Source organism: Ammospiza nelsoni, chromosome 16 (assembly GCF_027579445.1).
Source record: "Ammospiza nelsoni isolate bAmmNel1 chromosome 16, bAmmNel1.pri, whole genome shotgun sequence".
In the NCBI taxonomy this organism is placed as follows: domain Eukaryota; kingdom Metazoa; phylum Chordata; class Aves; order Passeriformes; family Passerellidae; genus Ammospiza; species Ammospiza nelsoni.
In genome coordinates this window covers 5,275,829-5,301,434 of record NC_080648.1, presented here as the reverse complement: position 1 = coordinate 5,301,434, position 25,606 = coordinate 5,275,829, and the positions used below count along the sequence as shown (strand labels likewise).

General features: G+C 40.7%; 1 protein-coding gene across 2 annotated transcripts in view; it reads right to left on the bottom strand.

Annotated features, from left to right (window-relative positions):
- SLIT3 (slit guidance ligand 3) overlaps positions 1-25,606 on the bottom strand; it is a 487,770-nt gene that overhangs the window by 82,200 nt on the left and 379,964 nt on the right. For both annotated transcript variants that reach the window (XM_059483464.1, XM_059483463.1), the window contains 7 exons: positions 25,016-25,159; positions 19,739-19,902; positions 17,102-17,234; positions 8,195-8,263; positions 7,057-7,128; positions 6,804-6,875; positions 1,400-1,471 (listed from right to left, as the gene is read on the bottom strand). In XM_059483464.1, the coding sequence (XP_059339447.1) occupies positions 1,400-1,471; positions 6,804-6,875; positions 7,057-7,128; positions 8,195-8,263; positions 17,102-17,234; positions 19,739-19,902; positions 25,016-25,159 (726 nt within the window). The remainder of the gene's footprint in view (positions 1-1,399; positions 1,472-6,803; positions 6,876-7,056; positions 7,129-8,194; positions 8,264-17,101; positions 17,235-19,738; positions 19,903-25,015; positions 25,160-25,606) is intronic.

Here is a 25,606-nt window from a genome sequence, read left to right as displayed (position 1 = left end):
CAGAGATTGTATTGGGCCAAAGGGGATTTTATCACTCCCTAAGGTGAACAGTTTACCCAGGAAAATTGGATCTCCACTTCATTTAATGTAAACCCTGAGGGAAATTCAAACAAATGTAACATGCTGTGTTTATTCCTGGAATTCTGAAAATACCCCCAGCAGTCAGATTCCCAGTGTGGAAGGTGTCAGTGCACTCCCAAAAGCAGGTACAGGGCTTCAGCTCGGCCAGACTTTCAATCCCAAACACACAAAAAGACTTGACTAAACTGGGAACAGGAAAAACAAATGTGCAAAACCAATGATACCAAGGTGCAAGCTGGAAACAGAGAAGATTATTTCATTATTTCTCTGCTCAAGTTGCCCAAGTTGCTCTCATGATTTCTGTCCCTATCTGAGATATTTTTATTTTTTACTGTCCATAGAGGACCAGAGACTGAAAGCTGCCAGGGATGTATCTGCTACCCAGAAAATATTCAGCACAGTCTGAATCTGGTGTTCAGGGAAGTGTTTTGGAGGGCATGTTAAAGGTTAAAAAAAGAAAATAAATAGATAGAAACATATGTTAAATGCACACATATCTACTTGTGTGTACAGAAAACATCTGTATCAGCCTGTGAAACCACTCACTTCACTGAGGGACCAACACATGCTCAGCCCTCTGATTAACTGAGGACAGTAATCAAGAAACCTGCTGCACAAAATTGCTTTTCCTACATCAATTATCTGATAGTGTGAGGTATCACACACTATCTCAGTGAAAAAGCATTTTCTGGTCACTCAAGTTCAGTTTGGAGCCATTGCAGCTCTTTGTCTGCTCTTTCATCAACTAAAGTGCATTTGAAAGTCTCCTGGCCCTCTACCAGTGTAATAGTGATATTCCTCAAAAAATAATTTTTGCAAACTATGGAATGAAGCATTAATGCTGTGAAATGACCAATTTCCATGTGATTAAATATATATGTCTGTAGTAGTGATTCATCAACAAGTCCATATACTGACAACATTCCAGCATGCAAAACATATGACACTTATTAAGCAAAGAATTCACATTTGCTTAATATTTGCTCTTTGTGGGAGGTTTCCTGCCTCACTCTTAAACCATAATATGCTCTGCATTTCACATTGACAATGCTGAAAGAAAACCTTAAACACAAAGTCCACAGCAGAGAAAACTGTCACACTTGCTCATTTGGTTTTCCTTAAGAAAATATTTTCATAACTAATAACAACAGGTCCTAGAAATTTTTATTTCCTTTGAACAGATGCACTATGAATATCCAGAGCACATTATGAAAAGTGAGCAGGAAAACCAAAAAAGCCCTACAATCCTAGCAATGTGTGCTGTTTTACAAATCTGAAACCATCAATCCCAGAGATTCAGCCAGGCAGAAGTACTTACAGATGGGACAGGGACACCAGGTCATTGAAAGATCCCTCAGGAACACTGGAAATGTCATTTCCATGGAGTGTCCTACAAGGGGGAGAAGCAGGAGTGTATCAAACCACAGCATTTTTTCTGCTCCCAACAACTGAAGGAATGGATTCTTAAAAAGGGTATTTAATTTTGATTCTTTGAGAGTTTCTGTGAGTTTCACAACTCATGAACTTCCATGGTTTATCACTCCTGCCTCGAGGTGTTGGCATTTAAAACAATAATGCAATCAGGAGTGTTGGTGAGCGCTGCTGTAAATTAAAAAGGTGACATAACCATTTATGCCATTAAAAGTGTATTGATGACAAGTGGACCCTCACATCCACACCTGAGTTCTCTTACAGAATCCCATTAGCCAGAAGCACAGCAAAAACAGAGCAGGGGAAATCAGAATTGTGAAAGTTAAATTAACTATTGACTTCAGAGGGATCCTGGGAGAGAGAGCAAGGGTCCCTCAGGGTAAATACAGCCACACTTTCCCATTCTTACAGTAAAAACCACCTCTCTGTGCTACCAAGGAAAGCACCTGAAATCAGTTGGTTTAGGACATTATTCACCCTGTGCAAAGAAAGTATAATTTTAGCAGCATTTTCAGGACCCCTGAAAGGAGTGAAAGGGTTCTCCACTGTTTCCAGGACAATTTAAGCACCCAGTTTATCTCTTTTCTGAGAAAAGACCCACATTTGTACATGGGTTACATAGAGAAGCATAAATGGGAATTCCTGTCAGTGCTCCAGACATGGCAGAGGAGAGTGGAAAACAGAAACCTGCTGTGAGGTTTGGATCACTCTTGCCCTTAAGTCATTTATTTCCTAACTTACCTGGTGATTTGCTGACACAGCAATCACAGTTTTTATTTGTGTGTGTACCAATTGTTGAAACACTGGGTTTAAAACAATCCAAATCTCAAAACAGACAACCGCCCTAAGTGAAAAAATAAAACCCATCTGTTTTTTGCAACCTTTCCTCTCTAACAGCACTTTTAGCTGCACCAGGATGTACCTGATGCCCTTACAACATCCTGATTCTGAAATTTTCCTTTAAGCCTTCCTTGGTTTTGACTATTAATAATAACTTGCCATGTATAAGGGTGCATCTCCAAGAAATGAATCTGCACAGGAACAGGAAGGATGTGAGCTCCCACACAGTAACTCCAGATAAAACACACTCACTAATTCTGTGCAGAATGACCCACTGAGTGAGACAAACCCACAGCTATTCAACAAGGAGTACTTTGGTGGTGTGAGGAGAGCTAGTCAACCACTTGTCATCAAAATGGTCAATGAAATGAGCACATTTAAATAAGCTCATGATGAGCTTATTGCTGATCTTTTAAACTGCAAGGCAATTCTCTGTAAACAGACATATTAATCTTCAGGTTGTATCAGTCCCATTTGTCCTGTGAAAGAGTACATTTTCTCTTCTAGGTGTATTGGAAACATCCAAGAGAAGCTGAAGAATGACATAGCCATTTATCTGTAAGAAGTTAAACCCCTCAAATAAAACCCTTAGAAGGATTTGCTTTATTACATGTCCCAAACACTGAGGTGTTTCATGGATGCAAGTGCCTGCATTTTAATAAAAAAATCATGTCAGCAACATCATCACTCCTGCAACTAAAATGAAATGACAAATGCTAAACCCCCCCTTAAAACTCACAATAATAAATAGTGGCAAGAGAATTCAACAGTGCAACAAAATCTTTCCTCTTGGATCAACATCAGGAACACATTTTTATACCAAATCTCCTTACAAGCAAATGGTCAAATAAATCCTTTCACATTAGGACAGTAAAAGCACAGACACTGATGTGTGTATTCTCCCTCAAAAGCACAACTTGTAGGGATCCTCTTGTCTGAGCCCCAGCAAACAGCAGGGGTTTGGATTTAAGGTGATGCGGATCCCCTCTGGAGGACACAGTAACAGAACGCTTGAGAATCCTTGAAATCAAAACTTCCTTCAACACAGAACCTCACTAACTTATTCCTTTGCCTTCAGGGAAGGAAATTAATTCAACAAATCCTTTTGGGCTGGGGTTTCCTGGTTGTTTTTCTTTCATGGACCCTTCCCACGTCCTGCCTGGCAGCCCATTGTCCCAGCCCTGGGCTCCTGCAGGCACAAGGGGGATGTGTTTTTTGGGAAGAGAGAAATGTGAGCTCTCAGAGCCACCTCCCACCAGGGGCGAGCACCACAGGGAGCCCCCAGGCTGCCAAAGCCCGCAGGAGCCAGCACAGCTCAGATGGCAGGGAAGCCACGGTGCCACTGCTCACAACAGCAGAGCTCTAAAAAAATGACTGCATAAATACAAGGAATCATTCTCTGACAAAAGGAAAAAAAAAAAAAACAAAAAACACCAAAAAAACCCCCCACCCAAACATAAAAAAACCCCAGCCAGATGCTTCTGTTAGGTCAAATCAGCGCAGCACCCAACAGTGACAGTGTATTGCAAAAACTTTGTGCCCAAAAATTACTGGTGACAGCTTTATCATCAGACATACTAGTGTTTTTCTGAGCTTTGAGCTGCAGGAAATATTCATCAGTTTTCAGTAAAACTAGAGTATCTCTTAATAGAATATTCAATTTTACCCCTTTTCCCCCTAACTATAACATGGACAATTATTTAGTGACCTTAGGAATGATTTTGATTTTTGGACTTTGCCCCTTAACTAAGTCACATATAAAAATATGTGATTTCACAATGATCTTTAAAATAATCTGTTCGGGTCATTCAGAGAGCTCTAATACTTCTAATTTGTCTCAATCTCAGCTTCCCTAATCTGTTTATATTTAGTTTCTAAGAAGACTAGCTTTGGACAAATTAACTGAAAAACAAATCCACAACTTTTCACTGTAACAGCTTTGGCTCAAAAACCTACTTCTGCTTATTAAAAAAAAATCTCCAGACTTTATGTCCTGTGCTCTCCTGCACCCTTTGGCTGCTATTATGGATAAACCATGGGAATGCTGAGATTAAAGACCTGATTGTGTAAACACTGATAGATATTAAGGATTAAACATAAACATGTTGACTCTGCAGTTTTCTCAGAGCTTGGGTTGAAAAATCTAAGAAAGGGAGTTCAGAACGAAATATCTGTCAAAGACCAAGTGCATCATACAGCTATGATTATTCTGATTTTCAAAGCACTTTTTTACTGTATTTACTATAGAGGCAAAAATACAGAAAACAAAGGAATTTGGAAAACCTTCATGAGAAGGGTCTGCTACTTCCAAAGGCATGCACAGCCAAAAGTAATGAGATCCCTATATTGTTTTTATAAAAAAAAAAAAAAAAAGTGAAAATTGTTTTGCTGATGTTTTCTCTTTTAAGTTCCCCTGAGAGCATGGATAATAAAAAACTGACAGTAACAGATTTCCTATTGTCTCTTGGAAACCATTTTCTCTTTGGAGAATTGATTTTTAGTAGCAACAGTGATGACACGTGGCAAAAGTTGTAGCTGATACCAGAGTTTTGTGGGCCATAATAAATCAAATCAATCTGGAGGCTTCCAAATGCAGGGAGCAGAGGCAGAGATTCCCATTTCCCTGCTCTGTGCAAGGCAATGGGAGGTTTCTCCCTTGAAGGAGGAAGAAACTTTTTGATTAACAGATCATTTAAAAAAGCCAAAAAACAACAGTTGCCATTAAAATACTGCCCTCTGTTCCTGCCCATATGTGGCCTGCAAGAACAGAAGTGAAAAGACAAATTGTGGCTATTGGAAAGAGGGAGGCATGGTTTATCCACACTGTAATTCAGGGTAGAGAGCCCCACAGCAGCTTTAATCAAGCTAGCTTGCATCTCAGGAGCAGGCCAGAAGACAGCTCCATATGGAATAATTTATTTGGCCATGAAAGAGAATATATTAATCTGTGGCTGAATTTCAGGATTCATGTAACAGCTCAAATGTGACCATCCCAGTGTGCTAGAAATCAGGGTCCCAAGCCAAACTCAAAGCAACAAATCCAAATCACGAATCTTTCTTGTTTTTGCTAATGAACAGTGGGAATCCAAAGCTGTCTTGTAATTTGGGAGGCTGAAACTGAGATATCTGTTTTACCACGGAAACCACAGTGAAAGGTCTCAGCCAAGCAGCTCTGCCTTATTGCTCCCACAGTCCCAGTACTGCCCATGCTGACACTTTGATTCCACACTTATAGAACCAACACACAACAACCACTGCTCTTTAAATTAACACAAACTTCTGCATCTGAATGGCACCTAATTAAAAAAAAAAAAAAAAGGAAAATATCAATGTGAAGTTTCAAAGCACTCAGGACAATCTTCAGCTCCTCTCGCCTGAGCTTTGAGTGTTCAGAGCTCTCTCTCCTTTGGCACACTGAACAAATTCACACAGACAAGCCATTTAATTTATCCCCTTTGGCTACTGTGCAAGTCTTGGTGACCCACTCGTGTCTCTGGGCCATGGGAAGGTTCCTTATCCACCTTCCTGACCTGGCACATGGGCCAGGTGTCCACAGAACCAACCCAGGTTTATTTCTGATCAGGCAGTGGATATAAGAAAAGCAGGAGCCAGTCCTGCAGATGCCTGAGGAAAGCTGGGAGAGGCTCTTGCAGTGAGGAACAGCCCCACAGCCCACACTCTGAGACAATGTAAGGATGAATTTCACAAGAGATTGTAAACAAATGGTTCAATCCACAAAGCTGCTGAAAGCAGCCACACTGGAAAGAAAGGGGGAGTGCAGAAAAGGACCTCCCAAGAAATAAACCACACATGGATATCACCGAGCAGGCCCACAGACAATATGAGGTGTAATTTTATTCACAACTTAAGGAGATTGGAGACAGGCATCTCAGCATTACTGGTGCCCAGCCACTGGCCTGATTTATTCACTGATTTAGTGTGGGGGCTTCTAACTTCCCTTCAAATCCCATTCTAGCTCGCCTGCATAAATCTGCATCCATGGAAAATATTCTGGAAATGCACAGAAGTTTTCCATAAAGCATCCGATGGAAACTCACAGTCTATAACCAAATGTATACAGACTAAGAGAAAAGCCTTTTCCTGTGGAGCACCCAAACATTGTTCAGGCAGCAGAAACAGATTCTGTGAGGTTTTTTGGAGATTGTTCCTCTGATGCAGGAGCTATCACCTGTTTTCATGACAGTTCCTGCCCCTTTCAGAGAAAAGCTCCATAATGTAAACCCTGAGGGAAATTCAAACAAATGAATTTGCCCTCCTCCTGCAAATACGTAATCGTGTCTTTAGCGCTCACCTGCTCTGGCTTCTACGCGACAAATTCCACCAGAGCACAAACAAGCTGACACCAATGATGTGAAAATTCATTCCCCCTGCCCATTGCCCCCTCCCTGCCCCAGGTGCAGCCTGCAGAGCTGCACTGAGGGTTCACTTACAGCACTCGCAGCGAGCGGAGCCCCGTGAAGGCGTGGACGGGGATGCACCGGAGCCTGTTGTAACTCAGGATGCTGCAGAGGGGAGAGCACAGTCACTACTCTGGCCTGGCTTTGCTTATTTCACTGCTAATTCAACCACAGACAGGCATGGAGACACACATGCTTAAGCAACAAGAGGTACACTAATTGCTCCACAGCTTAGGTGGTGTTGGAAAGGCAATTAAAGCTGTTATCAGAACTTTGGGCTACTTACAGCGTGGATAACTGAGTCATGTTGCTGAAGGTGTGATTGGCCAAGACACCGATGCTGTTGTTGCTCAAATCACTGGAGAAACACACAGAGAAAATATCATTTACATGTATGAATTAAGGAAAATGCTTCTTTGAAAAGATTACATAATATCTGCACAGCAGAATGCTTGGAAGCAATTGAAAAATTGCATATTATCAACTGGTGTATTTTCTGACCAACTTTGAATGAGCTGTAAAGGAAAAGCATATCAGACTCTCCTAAAAAGCCTCAGACTGAGAAACATTAAGGCATCTTTCCAGCATACAGCATTCAATGAAAAGAACAAATGAATAAATGATACAAGCACTGCTGAATGTTTACTGTTCCAACTTGCTTTGCAATGCATTCAAGGCACCCCACTTCCAAATACTTATCATATTGACAGCAACTGAAACAAAGTTTCATTTTTCATTTTAAAAAGTCTTTTAGGCTCAACCAGAACATTTTGTTTTGCTATTGATCTCCCTTGAAAAGCAAAATTAGAGATGTTTCTAAATAAAAAACACTCTTAAAGCAAAGCATTCCAGTTTTTCATCTGTGTTGTTTTTGTCTGAGGTTGCCCAGCCCATTGGACTGGAGTATCTGCACAGCTGATTCCAACAGCATTTGAAAATTCCTGATAAATAGTTCAGGCAGGGAATTTCACTCCTGTGTATTTCAGGGAGCAATTTACAGAACAAAGTCTAGCTGTGTTTCTATCTGCAAGACCGTTCACTGAAGGAACAGCTATGCAAATTGTCATTGCCTTAGCGTTGTAAATACTGCCTCATCTAGCACAAATGAATGTGTCTCCTCTGCTAATGACCTTTACAGATAAATCTGCCAAGTGAAACTGCAGCAGCCTGTGTGAGAGCTTTGTCCTCTCGGGGTCCTGCAGAGCAAGGGGCTTCCCAGGCACCTCACTCTTTATGAACAGTTACTGGCTGCAGTGTCCACTGTGAAATTCTTTCCAAATTCAAATTACAGAAGGTTTGGGGGTTTGGTGTTGGTTTTTTTCCCCTCCACCCCACTCCAAATACCAATTATTTATGTTCCACCAACAGCACAGTGCAGAGAGATCCCTGCAATTTCCCTGACATTGAAAGCACGTGTTTCTTACATCAGTGTCAGGTGTCTGAAGGCAGAGAGCCCCTTTGGCACAGCAGGCAGATGGTTTCCTTCCAAATACCTGAAAAAAGTCACATTTGACAATTACACAAACACATTAAGGAGAACTCACGTCACTCAATCTGCACCATGAATGAGGACAACATAAAGTCAGTCACTAATGAAATTACCTTTGATTCATTGCTTTGAAACTCTAACAGCTTTTACTTTATAAATGAATTACCCCACATGCAAAGCACAACAGCAGCTTATTGACTTACTTTATTTGTTTTAAAACTTGGAAGTGCATAAAGGATCTCTGGCCTACAGCAAACAGAATTGACCATTTGGTTCTTCTGTGACAGCAGCTGAAGAAGGGGAGAAAAATTGCATGGCCTGTGCCCTGAACTTGGAGTTACCTTTCCCAAGTATCTCAAATTTGACAAATTCAGCAGGACAGTGCTGGCTGCTCCCTGACCCTGCCATTTGTCCTGGGCATGGAAGGTTTTTGTGCAGCCAGAAAGGGAAGAGGAGCTGCACTCCCAGATAGATCCCTGTGCTGCAAAAGGTCCCACTAATTCCAGCATCAACACAAACATCCACAAGTTTGTGGCACATCCACCACAGCAACGCACCCTCCTCACCTCTCCTTTTCACAGCAGGCTGGTACAGGAGGAAAACTTGGTGTAAATTAAAGAGCAAAGACCAAACTCTCTTGGAACAGAGGTTCCTCCTATGTGCACTAAATATATTTAACAACCTACCTTGTGTTTCCAGTGTGGAAGTTTCAGTGTTTGAGAAACCACTGAACTTATTTCTATGCAGACACAGGCATGGAAGAGCTAAAGCCTTTGGGGATAATCCTAAGTCCTCATAAAGGCAAAGAGAACCTCCATTTTGCACTTTTTCTCCACTTAACAAACATGATCACAGCAAAACCCCCTGAAAAAACACAATACTTTTAAAAAGCCTGCCTAAAAGATAGTGTGGGTACTCCTGTCTGCACAGCTGACTGTGGCAGCAAGGGGATGTGGGTGTTTCCCTGTTTATCACAATAAAACAGACAGAGCTGGAGGGTTTGTTCCTTAACCTTGGCTATTAGGTACCCCTGGGAGATACCAAAGTAATAAAGCTCCAATGGAAAGTGACTACTGTGGTACCATGGCACTGCCAAGGTGTTTCTCCAGACATCTTCCAGAGTCAACATCTGCCTGGGAAACCAACGCATCCTCCTCAGAGAGCTCCGTGCAGGAGGAATGCATTCCTCCCTCCACAGGTGGGATGAAAGAGAAAACGATATTTCCCTTCCTTACATGGTGCTGCAGGGATATTTCCTGAGGCAGACATGGGGCAAGGAAATTGATATGGAATGTTTTGAAACACAATCAAGTGTAGCCAGGAAATGCAGCCCACAGACACCAGAACACTTCATGTGCTGCCTCTGCTGCTGAAAACAGAATCTGATAATCATGTTAGGAATTTTTATTCCACACATACAATTTCCTTGTCTTTGGCAACAGGCCTCCTTATTCTGCACTTACTATAGCAAACAGCAATAATAATAGATTATCCTTGTGCCCTGTGTTCCCTTATTCTGCACTTACTATAGCAAACAGCAATAATAATAGATTATCCTTGTGCCCTGTGTTCCCTTCTACATTAACTGTAACAGCACAGAGATACTTGTGTAAACTAAATCCAAGAATATTTTCCCACAAACGTTATTTTTATATCATTCAAAAAACCAGAATCTATAAAAACCAACAGGATTTCTTACATAATATATTTTATAGCTGGTATTATTTCCCCCACCTCTTTTTTTTCAGCTTAATGACCTCTCAACATTTTCTGCTGCTTCAAATCTCTTTTGTACTGAACTCCAGCTGAACTGCTCCAGCCAGGCTCACAGTTATCCCTTCTGGATGTGCACAGGATCCCATCCTGGCAGAGTTCCCCTGGACATACATTGGACATCACCTCAATCCTCTCCAGGGCTCGGCTGCACAATGTGGGAACACCAGCTTATGACTTTTTAACCAAAAGAAATTATTTCCTCAATTAAAAACCCTACTGAACTAATTAATCTCTCCCCTCCAATGAGTGAGAGCATTGCACAGGCTGCACAGCAGGGACAGAGTCTCACTAGCCACAGGACAGGTTGGCTGTGCCACCCTTACACCTCCCATGGAAATCCACATTTTCCACAAGTGGAAAGCCACTTGCTTCATTTTGGCTGAATCTGTTATAAATTATGGTGAAAATGGAGTTCCTTGGTAATTTCCCACTATAAACTGGAGATTCTCAGTGTTCAGACATGCATGACACATTTCTAACAGGGCAAACCACATCTCTTTCCCCCAGCCATGGTCTGCTGTGCATGCAGAAGGACGCTGGGAGTCTGTGCCTTCCCCTTCATCCCAGAAAATCACAAATCTCAAACCCATGCAAGAGGGCAGGTTAGGGTTCCTGTCTTCATTCCAAATGTAAAATTCTAAGGATTTCTAAAGGAAATCAAAAGCAGGTCATGTATTATGTATTTGGAAGTTATATATCATTTTCCTTTAGGAAAGGAGACTCTTGCAATATGTTGAATTGTTCAGGAACATATTTTCAGGATATTCTCTAGTTGATCTCAATATGAAACAGCCTGCAATTTAAACAAACTCATGGTAGTGAGCCAAAGTTTTTTTCCTCCTCATCTGCTTGCTGGGGCAATCAAAAGTCAAGGGTGCACATTTTAATTCAGTGCTTCATGACTCAGACTAACCCAAACATGCAGACCCCTGGAGTTAAACTCCTACAGAAGATCTGCTCTGAATAGCTCTGGATTTGCTCTGCAGCAATTTGATGGTTATATAAATGTGCTAGCAGAAAACTGCAATACTCATACCAGTGCTACAGTTTCTGAATAAACACAATTTAACTCTGAAAAAGCACTGATAACAGACTTTTCATGCGTCCATAAGAACAATTCACCACTGCTAAACCTCTCACCCCATTATCCAAAACGTGGCAGCATTTTCCAAGCTGAAGGCATTCATTCTGAAAGCACATTTAAGTGCAGGGAATTTGAAATAAGCAAGGCTTTTAGGGCAGAATAGCTTGCCAAGAACCAGGAGGATGTGGGATGCAGAATTTGGGGCAAACAACTGCAGCAGGGGCCTCGAGGTGCCTCTGTCAGGGCTGGGGGTGCAGGGCACCCCCTCCCCACCTTGCTGGGCTCAGGGGGCTGGAAGCTGGACACAGGGAATAAAGGAATTATTCCTGAGGGCAAATGGGCAGAGACACAAAACTTTGTGTATTTATGAATGCATCTATATAAATAAAAAAACACCAGAGATGAAGCTCCAGATGCTCTGCCAAAAAGCCCCTCAAAATGGCCATAAAAGAGTCAATGTGGAAGGAAGATTAAATTTTTAATTCTTTCCAGCCTTTAGCCAAAGGAATATCATGTCCATGGTGTCTGGTATGCAAAGAAATTCTGGTATGAATGAAGAAAAGTACGTGTCTAATTTTAATTCTGGGAATCAAGTTATTAATATACAGAGTCAAGACTGAGTGTCAGCTGCCTTAAAATAGACACCGAATGCTATCCAAAACAACCTCATTTGCTTCCTGAGGTCTCTAGGCTCTGTTTAAATATCAGATTGGAGGTTTTTGGTGTTTACCCTGTGAATGCTGCTGAGAATCCTCAAGTCTCACTAATGACTTGTAACCAACAAGCAATTACCAGAGCAAAAACTGAGAAAGAACCAAACCAGAAAATCCCAAAATACATGTTCAGCTCTCAAAGAAAGCCACCACCTTCCTACCTGGCCAGGTTTCTTCTAGAGCATGGCCAGGGGGGCTGGCAGGGTGGGACGGGGCTGCAGCAGCCCCAGGGCTCATCCATATCCTTCACACACACCAACATTGCACAAAAAACATTAAAAACTGTGCATAAAAGATGGCAGCTGCTCTTTTCCCAACTTGTCTATTTCTGTACTGAAACCACTTGGGTTGGAGGTGATATAACCAGCCCAAGGTGCCAGAGCATCGTGTAACAATCTGAATTACTTGGAGTCCTTTTTGAGCTGAGGTGTCTATTCAGCCATGAAGTCAAACTTGCAGTGGCAATCTGTGGTAAGAGGAGAAACTGGAGAGAGAAATCAGTTCTCAGGCAGTAATTGAAAAGGCACAAAACCTTTCCTTTAAATATTCCACAAAGAATGTTGCATTACTAAATACAAGATACTTGGCAATTTTATGTAGCTCTAAAATTAAGTTACACTCCAAAACTATTCATGTCCATACCCACTATCCTAAAATGTTGAGTCAAATTTAATTTCCTAATGGTCTAAAAAAAGAATTGGACTGGGAAAGAGGAAACATCCACAAACAAGAATTTTAAGAGCTTCAATTAGAGTTTCTTGAGAGGAAACAAAAATTAAGTGTGGATCTAGGTTCAAATATGGATCTTGGATCATAAGCTTTGGCATATTTGGACTCTGGGTTTTGCTGTATTTGTACATCAGAGCACAACCTCCATGTCTGACACACAAACATGGCTGTGTTGGAGAGAAAGTTAAATTTTAGTCTCTGCAAGTACTAATGTCATCTTTCTGATATGGACCCAAACTTTACCAGTTACTGAACACATTATTTGATAATATTGATATTATTTACTTTTTCTAAACTATCAGGTTTGAAATGCAGTTTAATTCCTCTATTTCATGAGGAAATAGAAGGAAACTGAAGAAAGACTATTCTAGAGGTAGTACATGGACTGAAATTTTACATTTTGTTTCTTTACATTGTCATTGGTAAAGAAAATGTTGTAGGGAGAGAAGTGTCCCGAAGGTTTTGTTTTGATTCTTATTACTTTTTCTTTTAGTTAATAAATTTCTCTTTATACTCTTTTAAAGTTTTGAGCCTGCTCTGCCTTTCTCCTAATCCCACCTCACAGCAGAAAATAAGCAACTGCACCAGTGAATAACCAACACGAACCCACCACACATCTGTAACTAAAATATCCTCTCCAGAACTCTCCCTCCTCTCAATGGAAGAATACCCCTCTGCAGAAAACGAGCAGGACCAAATAAACCTAATTGTTTATCTCCTTTATTATGAAAGGCAAACCCCCTGATGCCTGTGCTGGGGGTCATTGTGTAGAACAGTGTGAATTGCCAGACAAGCAAGAGCATTTGCATTCTCAAGCAGATGATTTTCATCAAATATCTCACTCCAAAGTTTCCCTTTGATCAAGCTGAAAAATGGTGCTAAACTGTTACAATAATCCACAGCTATCCAAACTGCTGTGGGCATATTTGAGGCATTGATCAGCACAGCCCAGGTAAAAGCCACTGGTTTTAGTCACAAGGAAATCACAAGTGCCTTGGAAGCTGGAAAAAAAGGGTTGGGATTGGTGGTAAATACCTCCAAATAAATATGACAACTGATGTGTAAAACACACCAACCTACCAGGACGAACAAGGAGCAGCAATAGGAGAGAGAAGGTTTGTGAGGAGAGAAAGAGAAATGGCAAAAGCAATGCAAATATTGGCCTGCATTGATATAAATGGAAGGGAAAATAATCCCTAACAGTGATGTATGAGTGCAGGTTTTTCTAACAATCCCACCAGTGCTATCCTATAGCTCAGTGTCATGACAACATTTGGAGTCTAGAGATGACATGATTGGTACATATTTATTCTAAAACACACCACACTCATTGTGCTACAGCTTGTGCACGCCGTCCACATAATTGCCTCCAATGATTTCCCCCAGTGCAAAATGTTATTTGCTGTAGGTCCATAAAAGCAGCTGGATGCTGTCAGATAAGACTTTATTAGAAATAGACTTTACTTTTGTGAATAAAAGGCAAAAATCTAGTGTTCACACACTGAGGTAATACATTAAAGGAGAAAGAGCATGGGAAACTAAGTTCAAACAGATTTAGGGGAAAAAAACAGAATTAAAGGAAAGCCTAAAACACTAAGCAGCAGCAAGGCTGAGTTCCAAACTACTTCATTGCATGAACATTTTACTTCTGAACATCTGGAGCAGAAAACTGAATATGTTCAAAAAAACCAAGGTTTCTCTTCAGGGCAAACAAACAGTGGGAAAAACTGTAGGCAGTATGTAAATATACAGTGGAGGAATATACAGTGAAGGAATTTGCAAGAAACAACAGAATATTTTCCTACTCCCAAGAAATTGGAAGAGAGCTCGCCCATGATGACAGGGTTTTCTGAAGGAAAAACAGGGAAATAGAAGTTTCTTGCATCATCATTCCTCTAAAAAGCACTGAGTGATCTTTTCAGCTCTTTTCTAGATGGAAGCCTTCCCTGCCAAGGTAATCCCTGCTCCCAAGGGTGGCACAAACCAAACACAGGGATGTCTCCTATCATTCCCAGCTCTAAATGTGAAGGAGATAATGGTTTTCACATGTCTTGTCTAAATATACATTGAAACAGAAACTCAGAATGAGCACTGAAAGAAGTGAGCCTGTGTCTCCTGTCCACCCTGCAATAAAACTTTGCTGGGGATCCTCTCTGCTGAGTGTACAGTGAAATTTGACCCAGAAAGGGCAACATTTCCCCTGTGTGCCTGTATGCTTACATAGAGGTATGCTTATTTTTGCACAGTGCTATTTAATAGCTGTTACAAGGAAAGGATTCCCCCTTTAAGACTATTTTAAGACCTCTAAGAGAATTTAAAGAAATTTATGAGAAGGCTACATTCAGCCACAAGAGAGTGGTTTAAGCAGACACCTGACAGCTCTTTTTCTTACCCCATGCTGCACAAAAGCACTGCAGTTTAATAAAAAGCACTGCAAGCAATGTGCCTGGCAGATGAGTACATCAGCAATGGAAGGTTATAAATGTCAGACTGGTGCATTCATAAAAACTGAATGCACCGAGATGCTCCTGTGCATCCTGTCCCTGCTCTGGGAGGGAGCTGTGGGACACAGGGACAGGAGTCCTGCATGTCCCTGTCACCTCCTTGGCACCTGAGACTCTGGGTTTGGGCGGCTGAACAAGGTAAATCTCATCCACCCTGTGCCCAGGAAGATTTTGCGTTCCCTCTGCCAGGTTCCAGCTGTCCTCAAGATGAGACAAGAGGCTGGGTCCCACTGGAGATGCTGCCTAACACAGCAACAATGGAAATTCTCAAACACAGACCAATAAAAATGTGTAACTTCACACTGGTAACCTGCATGATACAGCAGGTTATGGGCAACATCTCTGTCTCAATCTGGAAGCAGAAGAAAGGCAAGCAAGATTGATTATTTTTTATTTACTTACTTCATTCTTGTCACAGTTTCCACAAACACATGAAATTTCATGCCTCAGTACCTGCAACCCATCTTTTGGTTTAGAAACAAATAAGGAGCTCAGTTTATGTTAGTGGAGAGGAGAATGAGATCAGGATTGAATTTTGAGACAGCTGGGACAGATTCAAAGGTTATATTTGCAGAATATGAAATATTCAGAGCCAGGCAGTCCATGGCTGTCTGTGTTCTGCTGACACATTTCTGGATGGAAAGCAGAAAGCTGAACTAGAGCTTTGCACAGCCAAGAGGCTCCTGCTGAAGAAGACAGTCACGTAAACTCCTATGAACTCAGACTGCTCACTTCCAGGCTATTGCCTCATTTGCCAAAAAATGGTTAAGAAATTTAGCAGTTTTTAAGAATGTGAGATTAATTTTACTCTTTTTGTGAAAGCCGTGTCATCAGGGTATCAGATAGTATCAGCAGAACTCAATATGCAAAATTTAAACATAAAAATTCCTCAGTGTGGCAGTGGAAATCAAAGTAACATCTGTGATACCTTACTGCTGGCAAGTTACATTTGAATGCAATGAAACCTGAACAAAAGCAGAGCAGAGATGACCTTGCAGACTTCTTAACACTGATGGCAATATATAAAGGAATCCAGGCCAGGAATTGCCTTTCAATGCAATTCAATTCACCATTAACCATGCCCTGGTCAACAGTGCTGCAAGGATGCATTCATTATTGCAAAGTTTCCATGTTGAGTTACCCCAGGCACACCCAAGACCCTCATTCACCCACAAAGCCTTGTATTTGTCCACAGCACTGGTAAAAACAGTGTGAACCCCATTCTCCCCCCAGGAAGGGAGTAAAAGATAATAGTTGGTACTAGAAAATAGCAGAACCAGATTTTAGTTCATTATAAAATTCATCAAACATACCAACCAACTCAACCAATTATTTTCACATAGAAATGTTGATGAGATTGTAACAAGTTTCAGTAATGACTCACCTGGGATAGATTTGAATAAGGGCCTAAAGGGGAAAATCTCAGTATTTCTACTGCCAACTGCTTAAGCCAAGCAGTTCCACCAGGATATTTTCTTTCCATGGAAAGAAAATCCTCTATAAATTCCTACTGAAGCGTGGATGAAAAGACAACTAGAAAGATGGTTCTAAACTAGGATGAATTTACTTTGCAATATAATCTAATTATCTGTTATTTTAGCCATTTCATGAGGTTTGGAGAAAAGAATTCCTTGTTTCCACCACCAGCTTCCTTTTTTCCCTTTTTTTTAATCTCCTCAGAGGATAATTAGCTCACAGCTGCGTAACTCAGGAACATATTTTCATCATCCCTTCAAACTGCCTGTTGTGAGCTTGGGCTCTCACAGAAGCACTACAGGATTATTTGATACTAATAAATGCATTTGTTCCTACACCCAGAATTAATGGGTACAAGGACAGATAAACTCTGTTCCCATTGCAAAGCGATTTATTCAGTCAAGGGACAAATAAGAATAAGAATAATGGTCAGAACATACGGGAAGCACCAGAGCACAGATGATAAAGTCAAAGGCAAACCGCCCAGGGACCCACAAAGGCTCTCTAGGATGCAGTTTGATGAACTTGTCGAGAGAGGGGGTAGGTAAAGGGTAACTTACAGCTCAGTCACATCCTTGGGAATCCCCTTGGGCAGCACGCGCAGCCCCTTGTTGCTGCAGCGAACCACGGAGTCCACGCAGGTACACTGGGCAGGACAAGGAGGGGACAGCAGGCAGCTGCTCTCATCATTACCTGCACAGGGACAGAGGCAGGGCGTGAGGAAATCAGCACTGCAGCCCAGGGCACCCACTGTGAACATAACTGGTGACAAGGACCGGGGAGGGGCAGCCTGAATCCAGGGTAACCATCACAGCATTTTACACGAGAACTCTTTGGATCACCCGGCCCTCATGCAAGCTCTTCAGGCAACATGAACAGCTCATAAACTGAATAGAAATATTTTAAAACATTATTTAATATATTTAATTTTTTTTCCTAAGGAGAAGCTACTTCATAATTCTGCAAATTTTATAGTGCAGTCCAATGTACAAATCCCAAATCCTCTCCCCACCAGCTGAAATGGAGAGCTTAAACAGCACATGGCCTTACATTCATCTAGAGAGATGATATTCACTATCTATTCTCTTTTTGGAAGACTTTTTAAAAATTCAGCTTTTAGATGTTTATTTTTTACTTTTCATCACTACCAAAGATATTTATTTTTTACTTCCCATTTTACACTAGATCCAGTGCTTTGGATCACCTTGCCCTCATGCAAGTTCTCTAGGCAACATGAACAGCTCATAAACTGAATAAAAATATTTTAAAGTATTATTTAATATATTTTAAATATTTCTTTTTCTAAGGAGAATCTACTTTGTAATTCTGCAAATTATAGTGCAATCCAATGTATGAATCCCAAATCTTCCCCCACCAGCTGATATGGAGAGCTTGACCAGCACATTGCCCTTAAGTTCATCTAGAGAGATGATATCCCCTATCTGCTCTCCTTTTGGAAGACTTTTTTAAAATGCAGGTTTTAGATGTTTATTTTTACTTTTCAAAGTCAGCCTGGCACTTTGTTTATGATCTGAATTGCAAAGCCTCATTGTTTTCAACAACGATAACCAGGCAAACAACAAACTGAGGCAGCACAATTCCAACTGCTGGCAATCCATCTGTGCACACTTAAAAATATCAACTTTCTTCAAAAATGGTTTCAAAGGTCCATAAACAGCAGATTAAATCTTGTAATTGAAGAACAATAGGGTTTCTGCAGTAGAAAGCAACGCTTTGAAGCTCAGAACATTAAAGCATGGATTTTCCCCAAAAGCAACAGGCTTTGCAAAACATAAGGCACATGGCTGCTGCAGGATCACATGGATGTGAAAGGAAACACTTATGGCACATTCTGGGGATGACAGGGAGGGGAAGCACAAAACTGTGTGTGAGCACGGGCAGCCCGAGCTGAGACCCAGAGCTCCCAGCCTGCTCCTTCCTCCTAACTGATGCAAGGACTAATTGAGACAGATCTGCTTCTTTTTTCTCTCTGCTGGAAGCACCCATGAGCATTGAGATTAAAGAAAAGACTGGAAGTCCTGGTAGAAGATAACAGAATTACCCCTGAATGTATGGGTAGGAATCATTTGCATTCAGAGGGCTGGGGAGGCACCACCAGACTACAGAAGAATTGAGAAGATTTTTTTTCTTTTCTTCCCTACTGAGTTTAATGACTGGAAACAAAATTCAAAGTCCTTCATAAACCTGCAGAAAGAGCATGTTTTTTCAGCATATTTAATTTTCCCCTGTGTTCTGTGTTTCACACCCTGCCACCACCTACTTTCCATTTGCCTCGACTCCAAGTTACTGCCTGACAGAGAAAGCTCCCAACTGTGGAATGATATTTCGTGCACCAGGATTCTTCTTTTCTCCCAAGTGGGGAATGTCAGTCTGTGGACCAGGATTCTGGTTGGTTTTGGGGCTTTTTTCTCTCAAATTAAAAGTGAATTATTCTTTTATGACTAAAATTGGGTCTCTTGAGCTCTGAGCTCAAGAACCTGGGCCTGTTGCCAGATTGCTTGACTAGGACAGGAATTAATTTTTACTCTAAGTAGGGAACTTCTATCACTCTCATTGTCTCTTTAGAGGTATGACTAACTGCACCTCCAGCCTCTCTAGTCTCAACAAGCTGCAAGTCAAGTTAGCAGGGCATTCATCAAACAATGTTCTCCTTACTAGTTTCTTGACCAGAAGACAACAACTACCTGGAGATTGAAAGAAATCTCAGAGAATTTTCTTTTAAACTCACATAGACCCATCAAAGCATGAAGCATTTCAAATAATGGCTAAGGTTCTTTTTTATTTCCTTGTATTCACCTTTTACTGGTGACCTTGAACTTTATCCAAATCTAAGAGATTTTCCAAGCAAGCCAAGACTCCCACTGGTTTCAGAGTGTTAACTAAGAGTAAGGAAGGCCCAGAATTGCACCAGGATTAGACAAAGCAGGGCATTTATCTACAATAAATTTAATGTATTGTATTAATAAATTAATTCTTATATTTAGGTGTAGATAGCAGAAATTCAGAAACTGGAAATCAAGAATAAAAATATATCATTGATAGAGAACAGTGATTTTCAGCTCTAGGTAGCTGCTTCTTCCACCACCAAACCAAAATGTTTACTGTGCAGGATGGCTTGGTAGGGAGGAGCTTTCTCAACATTACCACAAGTGCCAAATCAAACTGGAATTTCTTACCATCACAGGTGAAGTCCTGGACATCTACATCTTGGATTGGAATATCCTTCAAGAAAAAGGGTTTCAAGCAGCGTGGATTTCCACTGACAATTCTCTTCTTCCTCAGCCACTTCCCCAGCCAGGCCAAATGGCAGTTACAATTAAAGGAATTAGCCAGCAAATTACTGAAAGTGAACAAAACATGATTCCATTACACATGAACATACAGAAATACTGAAATAACCACAGAAAGATGAGGGGCTCCAAGTCCAGGCTCTTTCCTGTGTTCCTGTGAGATCCCTACTCCATCCTGCAGATGCAGGTTTTATGTAGGGCTGGAATTATAATTAAAATATATATAATTATGCATATATAAATATATGTTTATAAACCAAACTGCTTAAAATTATTATTTAAACATACTTACACCACTACCAGGGCTGGATTTATTGTGGAATTCAACCCAAGCTACAGCTCACACCCAAATCTAAACTCACCTCACAAACTGCACCCATGATCTTCACCATGACCATGTACCTGCCCCAGCACTCCCATTCCCTCTGTCCCACACAAATCAGAGCCAGGAGGGAGCCACTGGCAAGCTGAATTTGGGGTTCCTATTGAAACAGCTAGGATAGTGCTGTACATGTACGTATATAGATATATAGATATATAGATATCACAGAATCACAGAATCACAGAAATTCAAGGCTGGAAGAGACCTATAAGATCATCAAGTCCAGCCGATGTTCTAACTGTTCAACTAGCTCATGGCACCAAGTGCCACATCCAGTCTTTTTTTTAACTCCTTGAGGGATGATGACTCCACCACCTCACTGGGTAGATGATTCCAGTATCTGACCACTCTTTCTGTAAAATACTTTCTTCTTAATTCTAACTTGAATATAGCAGCACTGTCATCTTGAGCCACTTATGAAGATTTCTCAGGTCTGGGTACCTTTAGTGAAAAGCATCTGCTCTGCTGCCCTGTGAACTTTGTGGGGTCTGCTTCAAATCTTGCTGCAGCTCCTGAAATATCTTCCATCCAGATCTGCAGGCCAGGCATGGTGCTGTGGTGTGCAGCCCCCAAAGCAATCATCTGATCATGCCTCCATGAGAGGGATGGAGCCTGAACAGAGCCTGGCTTAGCAGCTCCTTCCTAACTAAAGTGCAGCTGAAGGAAAGAGGCTGAGCTCCCTGGTAAAAAGGGAGAGCTGTCTATGCCATGTACAGAGAGGGGGAATCAACAGCCTCAGTCACAAAGAAGAATGAGCTGTCAGGGCCTCTGCTTTGAAAACGAAGTCTCTAAACTCATATTGATAGAATATTCACATCATGTCTGAATGTGCCCAAGAGTTAGTATTTTGGTAGTACAGAAAGAAATATGATCAGAAATATGATCAGAAATATGAAATTTCTTTAAATCATAGCATATCTTTTAAGACAAGAAATCTGAAGGTAAGAAACAGGCACTTCAATTGCAGGTGTAGTAGCTGAAGTAGCTTTTAAGTCTTCACTAGCAAGATGCTTTCACAAACCTAAATATGCAGTCAAAATAACATTAGGACTTCAGCCAAACAATTCCATCAGAAAACAATAGTACTAAAGACAAAAACATGTGGCACAATTGAGGTGGGGCAGTTAGAAAGCAAACCCAAAGCAACTCCTACATTCCGTAGGTTCTAGGCCAAAATCACAGAGCCACAATATGATTTACAGCTGCTCTGAGCACTACAGCACAGCCTACTTCAATCACTGCTCTGCCCTGGAGCTCTGGGGTTAATCCCACGTGGATTTAACACAGGCTTATGGACATTGTGGAGAAAGGAGAGCTGGGGAGAGCACAAAACTCAGCATAATGCTATAAAAACACTCCACCTGCCTCACACTTAGACTCAAACGCTGCAGAAAGGTGAGAAACCCAACAGGTTACACAAGAGCTTTCATACAGAATGTGCAAAAAAGCACTGAAAGCAATACTCTAATTCTAACTGCTTTCCTCCTGAATTGTTTTCCATTCTCTTTAATCCATAATGGGACCACATGCAGGATGCTTTGTATATTTTCCACCCTGATAGACTCTGGCATGAGCAGAGTGCCTGAACCAAATGTCTGAACCTCTGAGCGAGGCCGTGCTTCAAAGGCCATTTGTTCCACTGGTGGGAGAGAGTGAGATCATGTTCACAGAGCTGCTCCCATCACACAAAGCCTCAGAACTGAGTAATCTACAACTGGGAACAAACAGCAGGTGTGCATAACCAGGTTTCTGGTTATGAAAAGCAGCAGCTCTGAGGGTAAAGGACATGTTGTACATCTAGAGAGCATCTTACCAAGACTTACCAAAAACTTTCACAAACATTCCATCTACAAAATGCTCTGTATCAAGAAATAGTAATTATCCCTGTCTAGAGAGGAGACATTGTTTTGACTTAATGTAACTATCCACAAAGCCTCCTTTTCTTCTTGGCAAACGCAGGTTAAGGTAGGAGGTAAAATTTTTGGACTCTTTTAGTTTAGAAGTTGGATTATGCTTTTTCTTGGGAATTAAGAAAGAAATAGGTTGTTACAGATAAAATTAACAAATAAACAAGTCTCCCATTTAGAAATTCAAGTCACTCCAGGCAAAAAAAGAAGAAATTTATCTTGTCAGTAATTCCATGTGATCTGCCACTTTAGCAACTTATAGATTTTATCCTTTTCCAAATGCAGAGCAGGGATTTTTAGCTTTAATGCAGTCTGAAGTTCATACATGTCCCTACATACACACATGTCCCTCTTTCCATGGCAAGGCTGTGATGCAACTTTTGATAGAAATGCAAGATGAAGTCCCTCCTTAAACTATCACATGGATAAAGAGATTTCCTACTTGACTTGAAATGGAATTGAAAGTCTGGAAAGGCTAATTGTATGTCAAAGCTTTACTGAGGAAACTGACTATTCAAGTGGAGTTCTCAAATCAGAAACAGTAATGTTGGGCAGAAAAACTGATGTGAAAACTCATCAGTAATAATCAGAGTTCCTACACATACAATAGTGATTTACCCACTCAGACAGAAATACAGCAATCAAACTTTTAGCAGAGATTTTGTACTAACATTAAATTCAGAAGTGTTTACTCAAGGACATGGACATATTTTAAAAATCAAGGGGAAATAGAAGTCTTGAGAAATGAAATATGTATATCCTACTACAAGTGCCTCTTCAAAATTACAAAGAAGCCATAGAATATTAACTATTTAAATGGATTCTAGTGACCTGTTAGAAAAACATGCTGGAAAACATCTGGATGGTTTTGAAATTAGATTGAAAATATATTCTGGAATTCAGGTTAAGTTTATACAAGAATAGTTTTATGTCATTCTGGCATTATGCAGTCATGCAGTTATTTTAATATAATTCAAGGAAAAGCAGTTCTGCTTGCAAATATCTCCCTTGACTGTGTAAGGACTAAAAGACATGACTGAATTTTCTCTGTGAAGAACTGCAAGGGCAATCTTCAAATTAAGATACTACAGTGCCTAGTTTGACCAACAACAAAATAAAAATTGCAACTTTTTCTACCAAATAGATGTTCTTCCTCTGTTGAAAATCATTAGATAGGGTATTACTTTTAGAGTTGACCATGTTTTTTTAAAATATCAATGAGACTGACTCACAAAGAGTAAGAACAAAAGGAACAATGTTCTTTAGTGCTGCAAGTATGCCAATATAAAAATGGAAATGGAACATTGCATGAATTTTTGTCTCCCATTGATAGATGTAAAAAGTAAGGCATTACAGTACCCCATTAGCTCCCAAAGTGTGGGCTGAACAGGGAAAACAGTCACACCATCTAACTTCAGTGGTGTTTGTCATCCAATAAATCCACCTACAGCAGAGAGCTGCCATGAAATGAACAAAGCTGAATTCTGCATTTGTATGGCAAAAATCACCATGGCCTCAACCCAGGCTCTAAAGAAGTCAAACCCACACCTTTTCTGCCTGTAGATCAAACACAGAATGCAAATATGTCAAAGAACAAACTCTTCCACCAAGACACAGCTAAGAACCAACAGGATTATAAATCAGTGCCTAAGCCATGCATTGCAATTAGCAACAGCTTGAATTGCTCTTGCTAGAAAGTGCAACAATCTTTTTCCACAGAAAAGAAAATGGGCTATTCTCTAACAAAATATGACAAGGAAAATTCCATGAAAGCAAGGTAGGGGCTTCACAGACTGATTCAGAGAGCAGAGGGGCAGCAGGCACTGCCTGCAGCACAGTGACAACAGCTTTCAGCAAGTGCCTCTTGCTTTGACCAGAGACTTGAAAACAGTCAATAAAAATAATCTGCTTGTGTTTCTCTCTTTGTCCATCAATTCTGAGGAGATTCTTGGGACTGCACAATGTAAAAGGAAAGAAAATTCTGTGTTCCTTATGCTGCACAGAGCTAATGCCAAAGTGATAACTGATTTGTTGGTGAAAAGTTGCCACAGCAAAAGGAAAGTGTCAGCAACAAAACAGCAGAGATTCAACACATCTTTCTCTGCCCAAACATGATGAAGAATGTTTTCCAATCCTGAAATGCAATAGGATTGTGAGTTTATTTTGACTGGACAATTAGGCTGTACTTTCAAGACAGACAATTTCCATTAACAGCAACACCAGGGTCCCCTCTCACAGTTGGAAACAAAAGGCAGACTTTCTTTCCATATTTATCAGTCTGTACTTTATTAAAATGGACACACTAAAAAAGCATTTTAAAGTATTTAAGAAGCATGGGAAATATTTCAAAGAATGACTGAAGAGTGTAAGAGAATTAAAATAAAGCTTAGTTTGGGATTTTCACATTCAGTAAGATTTGACTATTTTATCTTCTTCAGATGCTCTGAAAATCTAAGAATTAGCTAGTAGACTTCTGATGTTTAACTACTTTAACTGAAATCCAAGAAAGCTGTTCTTACAAAATCAGACTCTTCTGACACTAAAGCAGCTTCAGGGAGCTGAGTGTGTGATAAGCTACACTCTTTGAATCTGCAGAAATTGTTTTACATGACCTTCTCCTGCATGTTGCACTGGGCTGTGACACAGCAAAACAGAGTCATTCTGCCTGAGACTGCGACCTGCAAGTTGCTGAAACTATTCAATTAAAAAAAAAATAAAATCACACCTTGTATCCTCCAAACCTGTGATTTCAGTAGGATGGAGTTTTCTTTCCCTAGATGATGTTTTCCACATAAACTGAAACATGGTCTTTTTTAAAAGGAAAGCATGAAGAACATCACCATGCCATGTTCATCCCATAATAAAATCACTTACATTGTGGAAAGAGAGACCAGGGTGCTGAAGGCCCCAGGGGTGATGGTGCTGATGTGGTTGTCATACAGAGACAGGAGCCTCACTGAGCTCAGGCCAGCAAAGGTGTCGTTGTTGATGCAGCTGATGGAGTTGCTCCTCAGCATCCTACAAGGATTAAAACAGGGAATTAGGAACCACTGGCTAAAAATTCAGGATGGGAAGTGCTTCACCAAAGAGATGCTTTGGAAATCATTCTGGTTTTACTGATTGCTGAAGTAGAGCACAGCTAGAGGAGGGTTAGATTCATATAAACACGGTCTTGTGAATTTAAAATGCATCTCTTCCACTCAGCATTAGAGGCTGATGGGAGCTGCACATGTGAAAGCAATATGCAATTAAAATTATTACTAGTGACAAACCTGAAATAAAAACCTAAAGGCTCAATTTAATAAATATCTGAGAGTAGGCTGAGATGTATTTTCAGAGATCATTTGAGACTGCCAGAAATGTGTGACAATAACAATACTGGCTGCATTACTTCTGCTCATGTCCTGGATGTTTTTTGTATTCCACAATGCAAAAGCATAGAAGAAAACAGAATCCTCATCAAAA